The sequence below is a fragment of the Osmerus mordax genome, chromosome 18 (assembly GCF_038355195.1).
Source record: "Osmerus mordax isolate fOsmMor3 chromosome 18, fOsmMor3.pri, whole genome shotgun sequence".
NCBI lineage: Eukaryota > Metazoa > Chordata > Actinopteri > Osmeriformes > Osmeridae > Osmerus > Osmerus mordax.
The window spans coordinates 10,746,649-10,764,404 of NC_090067.1; the positions used below are offsets into that span (position 1 = coordinate 10,746,649).

The window sequence follows — 17,756 nt, forward strand, 5'->3', positions numbered from 1 at the left end:
AGAAAATGATCAATTTGGCCTACATTACCGCTTCTCCGCTATAAGTTTCATGTTCTCTACTGCTGATAATTGTGTAACAAGATCAACAGTTAAATCTAAAGGTCAAACTCGTCATTGTTTCCAAAAGGCACGTTTTAAGATGTTGGTTTTCTGCAATGTAAGCCTGTTCTCATGTCTGCATTGCATTGGCAACTCAAGGAAAGCAATATTGTCTGACATTTAAAATAATTGATGCCCATTGTATCCCTATGTAATTTACTGTGTTGCTCTTTCCCCATCTTTCATCTCAATGTCTTTCTAAGGACAGCTTAGACCTTAGCTATAACCTTCTTAAGAATCCGGTGGAACTGATGGGTCCATGTGAACGTAGCTTGATAATCAGCATCTCTACAAAAGGGGATTTTGGACACGGCAGTGGGCACTGTAGGCACATCAGCATGGGAAGGACAAGAGCGGGCATCATTGGGGAGGCCAGCCAATGATGTGAATCTATCGTATTATACATGGGCGTTGTGGCTTTTGTTGATCGACTGTTTTATAATGTCCCGGAAAAGCATATAGATTTGTTGTTCACACATACGAAACTAACCTACAACCTCACTGTCGCCTCCGAAACTAAACCGAGGCTCCACATTAGAAATCGAAGGCAATCTGCACATGAAAAAAGTAGCCAGGCGTGGAAGAGATCCGCCTCAAGTAGGTTAGACCAAGGCAGACGGTTGAAGGCGCGCGCGATGTGTGTATCAAAATGTGTGGCTAGATCACAAGCGTTTTGCACTTCCCTATATCAGGAAATGTTAGTCACTACGCATTTGAAGTGTCGTTGACTGAGGTCGCAATGCTCATCTCTTTCAACTTTCTCTTTTAGAACCATCAAGCACAGCGCAGCAGGTGAGAAACAAGTTGTTCACGCTCGATGTCGATGGATTAAGCACAGTTTGTAGGCATTTTGTGCATTTCCTGGAGCATTGTGCTCGATATTAATAAGCAAATGGTCCTGTCGGGAGCAGCCAGTCAGAACAACTAGGATGTTTACCGGTAACGGAGCGAATCTTGGCTAAATAAGAAGACTTCATATGGCTCAATTCGGAGATGAGAACGGCACGGTGAATCCACCGGTTGCTGAAAAGAAACCCACGCCAGGCGATGGTGCCGTGAGCCTGGAGACGCACCCAGAAGAATCAGTCTCCAACGGAAACTGCATGATGACAGACAGCGTGAAGAGGGGCCATAACGACACCGGACACGGGCCACCTGTGTCTGACAACATGGGTGTAGGGGATGCAGATACCAAACCTATCCCTCGACGGAGCAGTATTATCAAGGTGTAGTTGTGTTTCCTTGTTCCAACCTTTACAATTTAACCATTGTTTTGATTCGTTTCGTGCAAGTGTAAGTTACTTAAATGTAGTTTGTCGGAAAAGGAATTTCAATCCTGTATTCCTCAACAGTGAATTGCAAAAAAAGAGGTGTAAACACATTTGTGTTGTTTTGCCACCATATTGCTTTTATTCCCTTTTCACAAATCAGTTGAATTAAGAGAGGGAGCAGATGAGATACGGTATACAACCTAGGCCCAGCCCCAGAAGGGCAGATGTTCCAAGCAAGCCTTAACTCAAAAGTGTGAAGTATGTTGAAAATGGAGCATTCGTCCACACATCCAGTGATGTTGTTAGAAAGGGAGCTATTCCCATCCTTTCAATGCCTATAGACATAACACCTCTGACCTTTGCTCTTTTTTCTTTTTAGACCTGTGATTTGTGAATCCTCCAGCACTTTTATTAGCAACATTGAAAGATATTTAGTGGGATATTTAGTGGCATGTTTCTTCTTCCCACGAGGGACATAAATTGGATGTGTTGTTGCCACTGACAGGGCCACTCTGATTTGTTGAAATTACTCAGTTGCACAGGAAGTTGGTCAATTGGCCAATTTCCGGACTATTATGTTGCAAGATCACAATCTGTTATAACACACACATCTGCCTCTTATTTTTCTCTTTTTTTTTCTTTCACCTTTTTTATCGTTTTCCATTTATTTGTATTTTTCCAGTATTCTTTGTGTTGCTCCTATTCTTCTCCCACCTCGTCTAATTCTACCTTTTGCCACATCTCTAATTTCTCAGCACCTCTCTCTGCATCTCATGCACTCTCTTTCCACCTTCACACAGTCCACAGCCAACCTCTCTCACTCAGTTCGTTTCCAGGCAACCAGGTGACGATCAAAACCAGACTTGCACAGGTTTCCTCTTATGCTTCACAGAAAGTTCAGTGTTGTTTGAAAAAATAAGCAAGACAGCCTCATGCTAGGATGTCAAGAGGTGCTGAGTGAATTCCGTGTTCGGGCTGCATGGGTGAGGGTGTTCCCGACATCTGCTTCAGTGTTTGATGTGGTTTGTAGTTAGCGGTTTTGCTGCTCCATCTTGAACAACACAGTACCTTCAAAGACCCACAGTTAATAGCAGCTCTGTGCAACAGTGCAAATCCACTTGAGTGACCTTTGCCTCTAACCTGCATATTTACCAATTGTCCATGGCAGGGACATCATTGATAAGCTTTGATGTTTTGGGTGTGTCCTTGGACCTATCAAGTTCCACACCAGAAGGCTAACCTGCATGAAAATCTCATAATTCCTCATGAGGGATCATTTTTCTATTTGGTATGCAGTCAAACTGGTGCTATGACATTCTATGCATCTTTACCATAATCCAGATGATGTGTGGTGTATGTGTATGATTGAACAATTTATCTGTGAAAGAAGGATCAGCATAATATGATATATAATCATTATAATCGTATATTCTCTCACTTATCTAATTCCTTCTTTTCTATTTTACAATCTCTTCTTTTCTGATCTTACTCCTGTACTCTACCCCCCCCTCCGCTCCTTACATAATGTGTGTGTGTGTGTGTACACTGGTACCCTCAGCAGCACCTTGTGTCAGAAAGTTCACTTTAATATAGATAAGGATATAAATTTGAATCAACTAAGAATGCAGTGCATTGTTGCTTGCAGCCACAGCAACGGGAACATCCATGAAAACGCAGTAAAACACCTTTTGGTGCTTGTTTTGGTTTCTCTTTGCAGATTGAGAATGAATGGGAGAATATACTTTATACTGGATGGTTTCCTCCAGCCTTGGTAAAGGATACTTGATATGGGTGCTGCTTGTGTAAGTGTTTCTTCAGTGGGTGGGTGTGGTTTATTTGTGTGTGTTTTCGTAAAGGATTGTATTAGCCAGGGGGACCTAGCAGGCAGCTGGATGCAGGTTATGAAATAAGGGTTGGGGCTGCTGGGGGAGTCAGGTGGCTGAGTGGTTAGGGAGTCGGGCTAGTAATCTGAAGGTTACCGGGTCGATTCCCGGCTGTGCAAAATGACGTTGCGTCCTTGGGCAAGGCACTTCACCCTACTTGCCTCGGGGGGGAATGTCCCTGTACTTACTGTAAGTCGCTCTGGATAAGAGCGTCTGCTAAATGACTAAATGTAAATGTAATGCTGTGAGACAGCATTGGGCTGGTCTGAAGCATCTAGCCTGCCCTAGACCCCTTCTGGCCCGTCTGGCCCACATGAGCTACTTGAGACAGCTAGACGATGCTGGGAGACACTTAGCAAAACGACACATCATTGTCATCATATATTTTATTGGTGAATGTGAAACTGCATTCACACACTGCATACACATATAGACACGTATATATAACGAGAGACCCTCCATTCTGCAGACCACAGCAGTGAGCTTGCTAATGTTTGTTGCTATGAGGAATGGGAGTTAATTCAGGTAGATGTGCCAAGGAGAATTTTAATAAAGACATTTTAGAGTTACTAAGGCAACAAAATTGATTTTTAAACCATTAACATAAGCAGGAATCCTTTTAGCTGATCATTGACACTTGTCCTTCAGTGTACTCCATTGTCATGGCATGGATTCATTTTGTGGCATGCCTCCTTTTGCAAGAGGAGAGACACTTTGAGACAATGTTTTTCAGTTGAAATGGCGGTAAGCTAAGATGACAAGGTGACCATTTTCACACCCTTCTTAGGAGAACTCATCGGTGTAACTGACAACTATGACAAGCTCATAATGGAAGGTCCGTGGTCAGTGGTTTGTGATGTGTTGGTTCATCATTGGTTTTAAAAGACTGTTCTGTCAGTGCTTTGATAGTATTGTGTCTGATGGATATTATGACCACATACCGTTTCCCGTTTCTCTTCACGGTTATAACAGCCATTTCCTGTTCACTCACTCACTCTCACACACTCACTCACACACACACTTCATTTCCACTCTCTATCTCTCATTCCTGCCTTACTTTCTCTTCTCCTATTTCTATATCTCTCTTCCTGTCTCTTCCTCTCTTCCTGTCTCTTCCTCCCCCTCCCGTTCCTCCATTTTAATCAGCACTTCAAAGCAGACACCCACTTACGACCTACATCCTCATTCTGCTGACATGACATGTTCTGTAATTAGAGTCATACTGGGTGGGGCACAGAAGACATCATGCCTGTTACCAACTCGTGTATGTTCGTCCATCCTAGAACGGAGAGCGTGTAAACTGGAACACACGTGTCGGGCCTCCCGTTGTTACCATCCTCTGGTGGTGTGCACATCACATAACACTCCCCCCCCCCCCTCCTCCTCACCTCTGTCTGCCTCTGTCGTTTCAGCATTGATGTCATGTGATCTGCCTCTCTTCCATCCCCACTTCCTGCCTCTTGTCTCTCTCCATCTGTCCACTCCCTGTCTCTCCATCTGTCCTCTCTCCATCTGTCCTCTCCCATGCTGTTTGTCCCCTTCTGCACCTCCACCTCCCTCTCCCTCCCCCAGCGCATCTGGCAGACCACCTGCATAATCCTCAGTCTAGTCTCTGCTGGCCTCTCTTGATCTCAGTGTTACATCATACAGACACAAACATTCCCGGATTATTGAAGCAAAGGAAGCAGCTTTTGATATTGTTTTTGGGAGGAAAATGTCCCGTAGGCAAATCTTTCAGGGAAATCTAGGACTTTGAGAAACCAATAAAGTGCAAAATAAAGGGCTATCGTTTTCTTCCTTGTTTTGAATATTCAGGAACAAAAGTATTTTTCCTGTGATGCCTGCCATAGGAAGTATGTTTCTCACTTATTAGCAGACAGGCTGCTTCCTGTTTTGAAGGCTTCGCAGTGGAGAGGGGAGGTCTCCACTATGGTTGTTATCTATGAGAGAAGCACACTCGGTCTGGCTGTGTAACATACTGTCAAATACATTTGAGTAATTGTGAGAATATCCAAATGTTTTTCTGTGTGTTTCTATTTCCAGTATGTTTGTTGGTCTGTGTGTGTGTTCAGGTATTAGCCTGGCAGGGTAATTCGTTCAGGGCCTCTATTGACGTCAGACATGGACGCTTGTGTGTTTTGAACCTTTGTCTACCTTCTCTGCCCCTCCATTAGCTATGGCTTGTATAATTGAGTTTGTCTATACAGGCGGGCATATGAAGATCCCTAAAACACACACTTTAATTAAATCCCTTTTATTGAAAAGGTCACATGCTGTGCTGTTCCAGTTGAGACAAGCCTTGTCTGTTAGACATTGACATGAACCTCATGTATACTTTTGCTCAAGTTTCATCCCCGGAAAGAAACAAAGTTCATCTATATCATAAATCCACACAAAGCCAAGCCATAACAATTCAGTTCACAGGGTTGTGTGATACTTGAATCACATGATGGTGTTGGTATATGGAGACTGATGTATGTTAGTGCTTTAGGGTTGATTGATGACAGCTATTGTGTGAAGCACTTCCATGTGGGATTTGCGGTAGTGATTTTCACTGAGCTGAATGACCATGAAGGGATCATTACTCGTAATGCGGTGTACAGGGAATTGGGGCATCATTGATTTCCCTTGCCGTTAGTTTGCAATGTGTGTGCGCATGTTTGTGTGTGTATGCATCATTGTTCTCCAGAGAGTAAGAACAGTTAGTTCAGTGTGAGGTGATGCATAAAAAAGGCAGCTAGTAGGGTCACATGTTCATAACTAATCCCCCTACATGGAGTAGCACTAAGGCAACAGGGATGGATGGATGGGGGAAGGGGGTTGTTCAAGAGGAAGCATCCCCACCACATCTGTACTTAATCTTTCCTGTTCTCCTATCTCCCCCCTCCTCTCTCTTTCCCCTGCTCTAGGCAAGTGTCATGCAAGGGGAACGGGTATATTTCGGAGACCCCACCCTCGCTCGCCCCTGCTCTCCTGTGTTCCCGTCTCTGTGGCAACACTTCCGCATAATAATGAGATGTTTGAAGGAGCAACAGTGATTTGGGGTCTCTCCTCCTTCTACTGGGAGGGAAACCCTTTCATCTCTCCTTTCAAAGATGTTCTCTCTTTTCCGCTGTTCATTCCTATTCTCGAGAAAAGAAGAAGCCGTGTGCCACATGGGCTCGTGTGACTTGCATTCTCTCTACAAACGAGTTCTATACCATCTAAACCAACATGTTTATTCCTGTTGACCTCACGCAATATTGGCATGGTCTCTGTTAAATTAAGAGGTTGAGATGTTACAAGCTTTTTCAAAACACATTGTGATGTTGCAACACGCACGCTCAAACACGCTTTGCCACGGACAGGCACGAATCTGTTGTGACAAGGTCACCGACTATCCAAAATAACTTTTGCCATCTCAACGATTGTGTATACTAGGCTGTAACCCAGACTGGAAAACAAAATGTTTGTGTGTGTGTGCGCACAAATAAATGATTAACCTGGGATTACATTATCCACAATGAAGTTAAGCGCTCCCCGTGTTTTTACAACCTTGTCTTTCACATTGGCTGTGGGATAAGGGCGTCAGTCCTCATTGGCTGTGCCGGTGGACCGTTTAATGTGTGCTAACGTGATTGGATTACGTAACGTGGTAACAGTGTGTCTTCCCAGTTCTGTGTCCTCCGCTTCTTCTTCTCAGGCGCCGTTAGCAAATCCGTCCTCCCCAGGACGTTTTTATCAGTCTCGTACAGCCGTAATTAAATAACTCCGCCCCCACACCCAATGTTCCCCATCCACTTTGATATTGACTTTCCTCACTAACTGCCCGTCTGATGAGCCGATAAACCTTTCCGGGGGCCGGTGTCATTGTGGAGGTGAATTAGCATTCTCTGAGGCGTCTATGTCCTGGTTTGATTTATATTTCTGTGGGTAAGGCCAAGGATACAAGCCTATTTACATGATATCAGGAAAAACAACTGTTGTAGATAAATGTGTGGGTTTTATGGCAAGAATATAAATCTGTCTCCCTGCTCTCTCTTTCTCTTTCCCCTTCTCCATCTGGTTTTCCCTGGTTATTTTTCAAATCATTCTTCCCCTGTCTCTTTCATCCTTCATGCCTCTCTCTTCCTCCCCTCCCCCCGTTCCTGTCGTCCCTCCATCAGGATGGCTCTCGCTCTGGCAAAGAGAGGAAGAAGACGGTGTCCTTCAGCCATAGCCTATCAGAGAAGAAGATTAGCAGTGCTGCTGACTGCATCAGCACCATGGTGGGTAGTCTGATCAGCCACTCAGGCCCTGGGCATAGCTTGTCCTGACCTCCTTTCCAGCCCGGAAAAACACACAATTTTCAATCAATGGATCAATATGTTGATTTAGCTACTGTTGGTCCAGATTGGAGTCCAGTTACGCAGCCCTAGTTCCAGAAATGGAACTACCTTGGTTAGCTATTCAATCAACTGTAACATCTTGAGCTCCACTTGAATAAAACCTGACTTGTTCACGTGATTCACCAAATTCTGCTCTACGTCCAGCTGGCTTGTAGGTGCATGCGGTGTTGCATTGTTTTAGAAAAGATGACACCTCTCTCGTCTGTGAAGGTGGAAGGCAGTGAGCTGCGGAAGGTGCGGTCCAACTCCAGGGTTTACCAGCGCTACTTCCTGCTGGAGGCGGGGCTGCAGGCGCTCCGGTGGGAACCGTCCAAGAAGGAGTCGGACAAGGCCTGCATCCTTGTCCCCTCCATCCGTGAGGTCAGTGTCACTCGGGTCATCGCAGAGAACCGAGGAGTCTTTGAGCGTGTGTCATTGGTTCCATTGAGTCATCATAACGTATTTCCTCCAGCTCTGGGTTAAATTTACATTACATTTACATTTAGTCATTTATCCATTGTAAGTCGCTCTTATCCAGAGCGACTTACAGTAAGTACAGGGACATTCCCCCGAGGCAAGTAGGGTGAAGTGTCTTGCCCAAGGACACAACGTCAGTTGGCATGACCGGGAATCGAACTGGCAACCTTCGGATTACTAGCCCGATTCCCTCACCGCTCAGCCACCTGACTTGCACAGGATTCTCAACAGGTGGTGCCTGTCTCTCTTTTCAGGTGCGTACGGGTCGGAACACGGAAACCTTTCGCACCAGCGGTGTGTACGACCAGATCTCTGAGGACTGTGCCTTTTCAATCATCTACGGCGAGGGCTACGAGTCACTGGACCTGGTGGCCAACTCTGCTGAGGTGGCCAATGTCTGGGTCACCGGTCTCAGGTAGGCAGCGGTCCCCCTCGGCTCGATGATGTCACGACACACTTGGCGAAGTATATGACGTAATGGAAGCGAACAACCAACCGTCAGTGAAATTAAAGAATCGGGTCAGATGTCTGATGGCGTCAGGGTTAGGACCAGGCTAAATGTTCTGTAGTGTTAATTAACCCTCCCGCACTACCAGCAGAGGGCGCCAACCGTGACAGTTCCTCGGCGCGTCCTAATGTCTGTCCACGTGTGCAGGTATTTGATCCAGTACGGGAAGCACGCCCTGGACATGATCGCCAGCAGCCAGGACAGCCTTCGGCTCGCCTGGCTGGGACAGATGTTCATGTCTGCCATGGTGGTGGAGGGGCGGAGCGAGGAGGAGGAGGGGATTAGCGTTCGTTCGGCGGTGGGGCTCATCCGGAGGGGTAACCCAGGTGTGAGGAGCACTAAGGTGGAACACCGCTTCAGAGAGCTCCAGAGAGTCAGGGCTGGCAGGGACTGGGCTGGAGACACTGGGACTAAGGAGGGGTCTGACGGGAGAGATGTTAAAGACTGCAGAAGAGGCGGGGGGAAGGAGCAGAGGGTGACCAAGCAGGAGTTCATCGAGGTCTTCCATGACTTGTGCACCCGGCCGGAGATCTACTTTTTGTTGGTGCAGTTCTCGAGCAACAAGGAGTACCTGGATACCAAAGACCTGATGACGTTCCTGGAGGCCGAGCAAGGGGTGGCTCAAGTGAGTGTGTCTCTCACTCTCTCACTCTCACTCACTCACTCACTCACTCACTCACTCACTCACTCTCTCTCACACACACACACATTTCATTTTGTAGACGTGCCCAAAATGTTATTCTCTCTCCCATCATCCAGGTTAGTGAGGATTCCAGTCTGGAGCTCATCCAATCCCATGAGCAGTCGGAAGAGGGCCGCCAGCAGGGTTGCCTCTCATTGGACGGCTTCACTAGCTACCTTACCTCCCCGAAGTGCCACCTGTTTGACTGGGAGCACAGGGGGGTGTGTCAGGACATGAGCCAGCCCCTCTCTCATTACTACGTCAACTCCTCCCACAACACCTACCTCATCGAGGACCAGTTCCGTGGCCCTGCCGACGTCACGGGCTACATCCGCGCCCTGAAGATGGGCTGCCGCTCCGTGGAAGTGGACGTGTGGGACGGGCCCGAGGACGAGCCCATCGTCTACACCGGCCACACCCAGACCTCGCCCGTGGCCTTCCGCTGCGTCGTGGATGTGATTGGCCGCTTTGCGTTTGTGGCCTCGGAGTACCCGTTGATCGTGTGCGTGGAGAACCACTGCTCCTTGGCCCAGCAGAGGGTGATGTTCCAGCATCTGGATAAGGCCCTGGGAGAGATGCTGTACACCGACCCCCCCACAGAGGGCTACCTGCCCTCCCCCGACGCTCTGAAGGGGAGGATCCTGCTCAAAGGCCAGAAGCTGGAGGGGGCGGAGCCAGAGGAGGGGGAGGTGAGCGACGAGGATGAGGGGGCGGAGATGTGCCTGAAAGTGAAGGGGGCCAGCAGCAGTGGGGGAGGAGGTGAGGGGGGCCCGAAGGGCGGTAGCGTGGGTAGCAGTGGCAGTGGCGGGGTGTCTCCAACACCCCCTCCTGCTCCTCCTCCTCCACCCAAAAAGTTCCAGCTGATGAGGGAGCTGTCGGACCTGGTCGCACTCTGCCGGTCTGTCCGCTTCCAGGACTTCCAGACCTCCTTCCGGCGGCAGAAACCCTGGGAGATCTGCTCCCTGAACGAGACCCTCGCCCTCCGCCTGGCGTTCGAGCACCCCGGAGACTTCGTCAACTACAACAAGCGTTTTCTCTCGCGCGTGTACCCCAGCCCCATGCGCATCGACTCCAGCAACCTCAACCCCCAGGACCTGTGGAAATGTGGCTGCCAGGTTGTGGGGGTGAACTACCAGACTCCCGGCCTGATGATGGACCTGAACACGGGCTGGTTCCACCAGAACGGAAACTGCGGCTACGTGCTGCGGCCGGCCATCATGCGGCAGGAGGTGTCGTACTTCAGCGGCGACACGCGGGACACGGTGCCGGGGGTCGCCCCTCAGCTGCTTCATGTGAAGGTCTGTGTGCTTTGATGAAAGGATGAATCTCCACTGACCAAAAACGAGTGTTGTTTTAGATGTTTCCAACAAAAACAAATGTTTTCTGTTTTTTGTTTTTTTTTGTTTTTAAGGAACCCATATGTGTATTTTAATAGACTGAATTGACTCCCTCGAAAGGTCAACAGGTCCGGTTAACGCACCAAACAATCACTCCCTCCAGGTAATTAGCGGTCAGAATTTGCCCCGACCGCGGGGATCCGGGGTCAAAGGTGACGTCGTTGACCCCTACGTCTATGTGGAGATCCACGGTATCCCAGCAGACTGCGCCGAGCGTCGCACCAGGACCGTCACTCAGAACGGAGACAACCCTATCTTCGACGAGAGCTTTGAGTTTCAGATCAACCTGCCTGAGCTCGCCATGGTCCGCTTCGTGGTTCTGGACGACGATTTCATCGGAGACGAGTTCATAGGTGAGTAACCAGGAGATGGGAGAATGCAAACACGTGCCTTCCCCTTACAGCATGCACAGTCACGATACACTAACTCTTTTTTTTTTTATCTCTTTATAGCCATGTTTTGCGTTTTTGTTTACATAAGCTATTCTCTGCAGGTCAGTACACCATTCCTCTAGAGTGTGTACAGCCGGGATACCGGCATGTTCCGCTGCAGTCTCTCACGGGTGAGGACCTCCCGCACGCACGACTCTTCGTCCACGTGGCTCTCACCAACCGGAGGGGAGGGGGGAAGCCCCACAAGCGGGGCATGTCGGTGCGGAAGACCCGGCGGGCGAGGGACTACACGGCGCTCAGGGACCTGGGGCTCCGGCAGGTGGACGAGGTTTTCAAGATGGCCGCTGCTCCGCTGAGGGAGGCTACAGACTTGAAGGAGGACATGCAGGTAAGGGGGGATGGAATTGTGTCACATTCAAACATGTTATGTAGGGAGACATGTTATGTTTGTATTGACAAAGATATGACCGAACAGATATCACAGTGCTGTCAACATGCAGCTTGAACCAAGGCGAGATATGACTAGTGACACCATCACTAGATTATCTAGTGAAATACTGTGGCATTCCTTAGAGTGGGTTAGTAGTCTGGTTATGCACGTATGCATGCATACACACACACATAGACAGAGGGAGAGTTAAATGCACTACTGTATTTAACATCACATTTCAGGCAGACATACAAAGCATGAATACGTAGCAAGAGCTTCACATGAGCCTTTGTTTTCTTAAAATACTGTTAGCTAAATGAACCTACCCACCATTCATTTGACAGGCATGTTGGAACTGATTGAGTTTATGGTTGTGTCTACTGCTGTCGTTCAATAAAGCTTATGTAATTCAATCAGATGTTCTTTTCCCGGACTCCCAGGATTCTAGGAAACAGAAGTTCCATTTGGCTGCAGAACTAAACTAAACACTGCTGTGTGTGTGTGTGTGTGTGTGTGTGTGTGTGTGTGTGTGTGTGTGTGGGTGTGTGGGTGTGTGGGTGTGTGGGTGTGTGGGTGTGTGGGTGCGTGTGTGCGCGGGTGCAGGGTGCGCGCATTGGGGAGGGTATGCACAGTACATGTGTTTACTGTATGATTATTATTGTTGATCAAAAATGTTTATTTTACCGATATTATTGATCAAATATGTTTATTTGACCAATTTTGTTTCTCATTAAATGTGTTTATTGTATCCTCTCCCTTCTCTCTCTCTCGCCCTCTCTCTTGCCCTCTCTCTCGCCCTCCCTGTGCAGAACTCAGTGGCTGTGTTTAGGGAGCTGTGTGGCGTTTCTGCGGTGGCTAACCTCATGCAGTGCGTCTTGGCCCTGGGCCCTCGAATGAAGGGGACAGATGGGGCCCCTGTGCTCCTGTTTAACCTGAGGGAGCAGTACCCCTCCCTGGAGCCCCAGGGCCCCCTGCCGGAGGTCCTCCGCAGGGTGGTCTCCACCTTCGATACGGTGGGTGGGCTCAGTCAACTAATCATGTGATTAATGAAAGGTTTTTTGTTGGCTGGTTCTGGTTTTCTTTTTCTTTGCTCACACTCGTTCTCCTCTCTCTCGCAGAACGCCTTGACACACAATGACCATTATTGGTGGTCATTATTTAAAAAATGTATTTATACATAATTTCTGGAGAAAATGTCTTTATAAATGTGTGAATGTATAGATAGGGTGTGAAAGAGATGAGAGATTTTTTGCCGATGGCAAAACATCACTTACATTTGCTTAACTGGACCTGTCAGAGAAATGTTTTGTGGTAGAGTGGAGTAGGTCTGGCTGTTTGGTATAGTATAGTGATGAAGAACACTTCAACACTTGATTTCTCTAGTATTTATCCGTTGCCAGGTGAAGAATAGATGGTGCGTGTGCGTGCATGCATGCGATCGTCGGTTATGTAAATTCCTCGCCTTATCTGTGTGTAGTTACATAAAATGTATATGCATTGCATGTGTTAGGGCGCCTTTTGAACATGTATGCCGAGAAATCTTGAGCACATCTCCAAAGTTAAGGGAGCTCTTTCCTTTCCTGAATACCATTAGCATACATTTACATCTTATTTGGTTAAAAGGATTCAATGTCTCGTTTGGCTGTAAAAGGCAAAAGCGGGAGACCAGACAGATCAGACGTGTGTGTGTGTGTGGTGGATTTGTCCTCAGTGCCGCTACTTGTGTCCTCGTTTTGTAAGGCCCCGTTCCTACTAAGAGGGGTCGTGTCCCTGAAGGCTTTTTAGCGACAGCTGGGTTAATCAGGTATATGGAGTTAATCCCTGGTTGTTATTAATGTGATGTCAATTCAGGTGGTGACATTGAAAGGGTGTATACCAGCAATAGTGCACCAATATAACAGAATCCATTTTTGTTCTTTCTGTCCTTAGATGATTCAGGCGAGCAGAGCTGTCATCGAGCTTTCAGATAAAATCCACCACAGGATCCTACAGATCCAGACCACAGGTGTGTGTGTGTGTGTGTGTGCGTATCAGGTAGAGCGAAATAGAGGAGAGAACTGTTCGTACGGTGTACAGACAGATGAAGATACACTCCCTGTCTGCTACTGAGAGCTGTCAAACAACCATTTCAACTGGCTACTTTACAGCAGCCAGTAGCCTGCTGACACACACACACACACACACACACACACACACACAGACACTCACAGTGCCAAATATCTACACCATGAGTAGAGTTATTCTACCCTGGCTCTCAGGCTGATCAGTTGATAAGAGAATATTAGATTAATTTGTTTACTGACTTCTTCCTGATTTCGATGGGAGTCCAGGCTTTGGGCTGGTATCATTCTGCCTCAGTACCATCCTATCTTATCAATCTACAGTCTACACTGCGGCTCCTTGATCACTGCCATGAGGCTGGCTGATTGTTTTCCTTGGCTGGAAACACACCCTAGCTGTGCTTGTTTACCTCGTGGTTTGGGTTGCCGGGCACCCTGGGTTAGCTGAGAGAATTTGTCTGGGCCCTTGTCGCCGCGGTGATAAACCATGTATTTTCCCCCACTAGTGTGTTTAGTGGTTTCCAGGACACAAAGATTGGAAAATTGGAGAGCACATTCTGTAAAGAAATTGCTTCTGGTTTGGTATCAGTAGGAGATTTGAATCTATGAATCGGAAGTGGAATGATGTCTTTTTGGCATGAATAGAGAGATTGTGGAGAGACTGAAAAATAGAGGCATTGTGAAGACGTGGATAGAGAAGGGAACAGGCTATGAAGACCGTACAACCACATCCAGCTCTGTTACTTTCTGTGAGTTCTCTACTTGTGTGTATGTGTGTCCACTAGCATACGTATGTGTGTAAAAAAAAAAAAAAAAAAAGGGTACATATTTGCAGTGAGCCCTAGGACACTGCCTCAAGCACGTTCCCCTGCACAAAGCCTCCCCTATCAACCAGTCTATCAGGTGCTATCTCACTTGGGGTTAGCTTCTGTCTGCAGCGGCGCAGAGAGGGCAGAACAGGGTCCTCTGGGGGTGGGGGGGATGAGGGAAACGTTCGAGGGTCAGGGCCAAGGACTCTCTGGCAGAGTGAGCCCAGAGACCTTGAGAAAGACAGAGATGGAGAGATCTCAGGCCTTGTCTAACAGGCCAGCTATGCTTTATGAACGTGGCTGCTGTTAGTGGTGCCAGTGGGTCTGTGGGAGTCTGGGGGGGGGGGAATGTCTGGCACTCAGGTCTGTCTGTGACGCTCCACAGCCTCTGGCTGGTGAAAGCGTTCAACCTTTGGGTTGACATTTCAGTTGTCGAAACTCTTACCGAGGTAAACAATGGGTCTCAAAAAATGTCTTAATGGGGTGTCCGTGGCTTGTGTGTATGAACGTGCAGAGGTGAGGAGAACTTGCAGAACGTGGACCAGTGTTTACGTTCTCCCAGTTGGTTCCGCTCGGATAAACTGGGAAATAATCGTTTTCCCACATGCACACTCACAACACTGGCACGCAAGCCCACCGTCTCCTAGCAACTGCACCGACGGCCAGGCATCCTGTGTGTGCGTCTGTACGTACGTTTGTGGGTTTCTTTTTTTCTCCTTCAATGAGAAAGTCGTCGAGTGACGTTCAGGCTTTAAGTTGTGTGAAACTGCTTTGTGTTCGGGTGGCTGTGTTGAAGACTGTCTCTCACGGTGGTGTGCGCCCTATTCTAACCCACTTCCTGGTCTCCATGGAGACAGTGACAGTAGCTTGAGGCAAATGGAGCAAGCCAGATGAAGAGCACACACACCCGCACACGCCCGCACACGCTCAGTCAAACCGACAGGGCTTGCATTTGTCACTGGGCTTGGTTCCTATGGTGGAAGCATTATGACAGCTTTTCAGCACCATGATGAGTCACAATTACCTTGGTAGGCTGTCATCGTGGACTTCGTCGATCCAGGCTGATTTGGAGAAGTTGAAGAAAACACTTTTTTTGTTTTGTCTCTTTAAGCCATGGAGTTTCATGAAAAACTGCAGTCTATAGCGGGGAAAGAGGGGATGAAAGGTCGCAAGCTTAGCCGGGCCGTGGAGAGTTTCAGCTGGAACATAACCATCCTGAAGGTAAGCGAGACACACACACACACGCACAGCCTAGTGCCTAGTCCGTCAGTAGAGCCGTGACCATGTCCTGATTGGTCCGTCCCCTCGTCTCCAGGGCCAGGCAGACCTGTTGAAACACGCCAAGACGGAGGTGCAGGAGAACCTGAAGCAGATGCACTACGCCGCCCTGTCCAGCAGCCTGGCCAAGGGGGGGGCTTCCCTAGCCGAGAGGCCCAGCTCCAGGCGCAGCTTGGAGGAGGCCAGGCCCACGCTGGGGCCCTAGGACACTAACCCTCTGGGCCCTCTCTGTGTCAGCGGGACCCCCGTCCACACAGACCACCCTGGTCTACAAGTAGGAAGCCGTTACAATGGGTCATCTCCTTTGGCGTGTTGACGAGAGCAATAATGCCTACTGGCAAGCGTTTCGTTTCATGAAAAAGGAAGGGCAAAGAAGGGTCCCTCCCCCCTAATCCATCTATCCAAAGCACAAGGCACCGCCACAGAACTGCAACGTCATGAATGTAGAACAGACTAGTCGTGGAGACTATTGGAGCAGATTGAGGACCTGACAACATGCTGTCTGGATATATTAATATAAGGAAATATAAATTATATATTTTATACTTATCCTTTCCCCAAGTCTGCCATTGACTTGCATAAAATTGCAAAAGACCCACAATGTGATATTACATAGAAATGCACTTTCTGGGTGATTGAACAAAATGAAAATACAGGAATCAGAAATGAAGTGTCAAAGTATTTGATTCCTGTACTATGTATTGACTTACTGTGTTTCCTTCGTACTAAGCCAGATACTGCAGATGTTGTATGTGCGCATGTAAGTTTGTGCTTCAGTTGGTTCATCATATTGTCTACAGTTATCTGCCTTTCAAATACCTTGAGTATTTGTAGCAGGATGTTTGTGGCAAAACATCACAGTAAACTGTGCCGTAACAGTATTATAGATAATACTCTCAGTATGTCATTCTCTTGTGGAAAGTAACCAGATGTTACATAACTTATTTGCTGTCCCTGTTCTTTTAGATCATCTTTCAACATTTTGTTGGAAGTTTTTTCCAAAATATGATCAAAGTGTATACATCTGTCTCACCCTCAAACGATGTTAAAGCAAATAAACCACTATTTTTTACAATTGTTCCACAATAATTCAAGCACTATTCTTTCAATCAATCAGGTTGTCCTTTCAAGTATGACGTTTTTTTTTTTTATCTACAAAGCAGAAAACTACAAACTCATTTAGTTATACTACAGCAAGAGCCTTCTGTTTATTGGTCTATATAGTTAATCGCACAGTCATCAAGAGGGACATCCCTTGGCGCCATGGTTGCCATGGCTACCACAAGAAGCAGAAGAACTAAAACAGAACAGACACCAGGAGAGTAATTGGTTGTTGCATAAAAACAATCACAAGGAATCAATAAAAAAAAGAAACAAAAATAATAAACGACATATTCCATAATTTAATAGTTTTAACCTCATAACTATGGGTTAAAATTTGCAATAAAAAAAAAAAGAAAACAAAATGAACAAAGCTTAAGAGAGACGGAAAGATTCAGGTGCATCGGTCTGGATGAACATGTTTGTAGGCACTGGTTAGTGAGGAGTGGGAGAAGGCCGAGATGGATCCGATGTTCCATCCACCTGACAAGGATTGGCAAGTCTATGGGGTTGCAATCAGACCCTGGATCAGTGGCTAGGGGTGACCTCTACCGTAAGCAGAAAGACAATCGAAGATGAGATGAATGGTGGCAAGATTATCTATTTAGGCTGACCTACAGGCATTAGAGACATGGAGAGATCTCCCCCTTCTGGACAAGCAGGATACTACACTCCCATTGGAGAAAGGGGGGGGGGGAGGCTCCCCCCTATTGATAATGCAGAAATAATTCAGCAAGAACATCTGTGGGGAGCTTTGTGGCGTTCTAGTCCAATGGCGCCCCCTCCTGCTAGAAACAGGCAACACCATTTAAAGTCACAGCGTAGAAAAGTAAGGTTTGGGCCACTGGAGACCATGCATAACATGGATACAGGCTATAGGAAGAGGACAAAGCACAGTATTGAGCATACACAGAGAAAGTTAGGCAAGTGAAGAGATGAGAGATGAGAGAGGTTAGAAGATATTGGCGACTTGACTGTCCGAAGGTAGACAGCTCCAAGTCTTCAGTCCCATGTGTGCAAGAC

At 47.4% G+C, this 17,756-nt stretch overlaps 1 protein-coding gene across 2 annotated transcripts; it reads left to right on the plus strand.

The window, feature by feature from the left end:
• The first annotated feature begins 837 nt into the window (after positions 1-837).
• On the plus strand, positions 838-17,707 carry LOC136962650 (inactive phospholipase C-like protein 2). 2 transcript variants are annotated; one of them, XM_067256488.1, is made up of 12 exons: positions 838-1,325; positions 7,399-7,500; positions 7,831-7,980; positions 8,331-8,491; positions 8,732-9,209; positions 9,344-10,564; positions 10,767-11,016; positions 11,157-11,443; positions 12,295-12,498; positions 13,415-13,490; positions 15,466-15,575; positions 15,670-17,707. In XM_067256488.1, exons 1-12 carry the CDS (start codon positions 1,077-1,079, stop codon positions 15,835-15,837), a joined length of 3,456 nt encoding a protein of 1,151 aa, XP_067112589.1. In that variant the 5' UTR covers positions 838-1,076; the 3' UTR covers positions 15,838-17,707. The 2 variants fall into 2 exon arrangements, 1 of the variants encoding a protein (XP_067112589.1); XR_010878917.1 differs by lacking the exon at positions 13,415-13,490 and having other exon boundaries at positions 15,670-15,793.
• The last annotated feature ends 49 nt before the right edge of the window (positions 17,708-17,756 follow it).

Excerpts from the sequence above, each read along its gene's own strand:
- LOC136962650 (XM_067256488.1), top strand. The coding sequence starts at position 1,077 with ATGGCTCAATTCGGAGATGAGAACGGCACGGTGAATCCACCGGTTGCT. Across the intron at positions 7,501-7,830 it reads CTGACTGCATCAGCACCATG|GTGGAAGGCAGTGAGCTGCG; the intron begins GTGGGTAGTCTG and ends TCGTCTGTGAAG. Across the intron at positions 9,210-9,343 it reads CCGAGCAAGGGGTGGCTCAA|GTTAGTGAGGATTCCAGTCT; the intron begins GTGAGTGTGTCT and ends CCCATCATCCAG.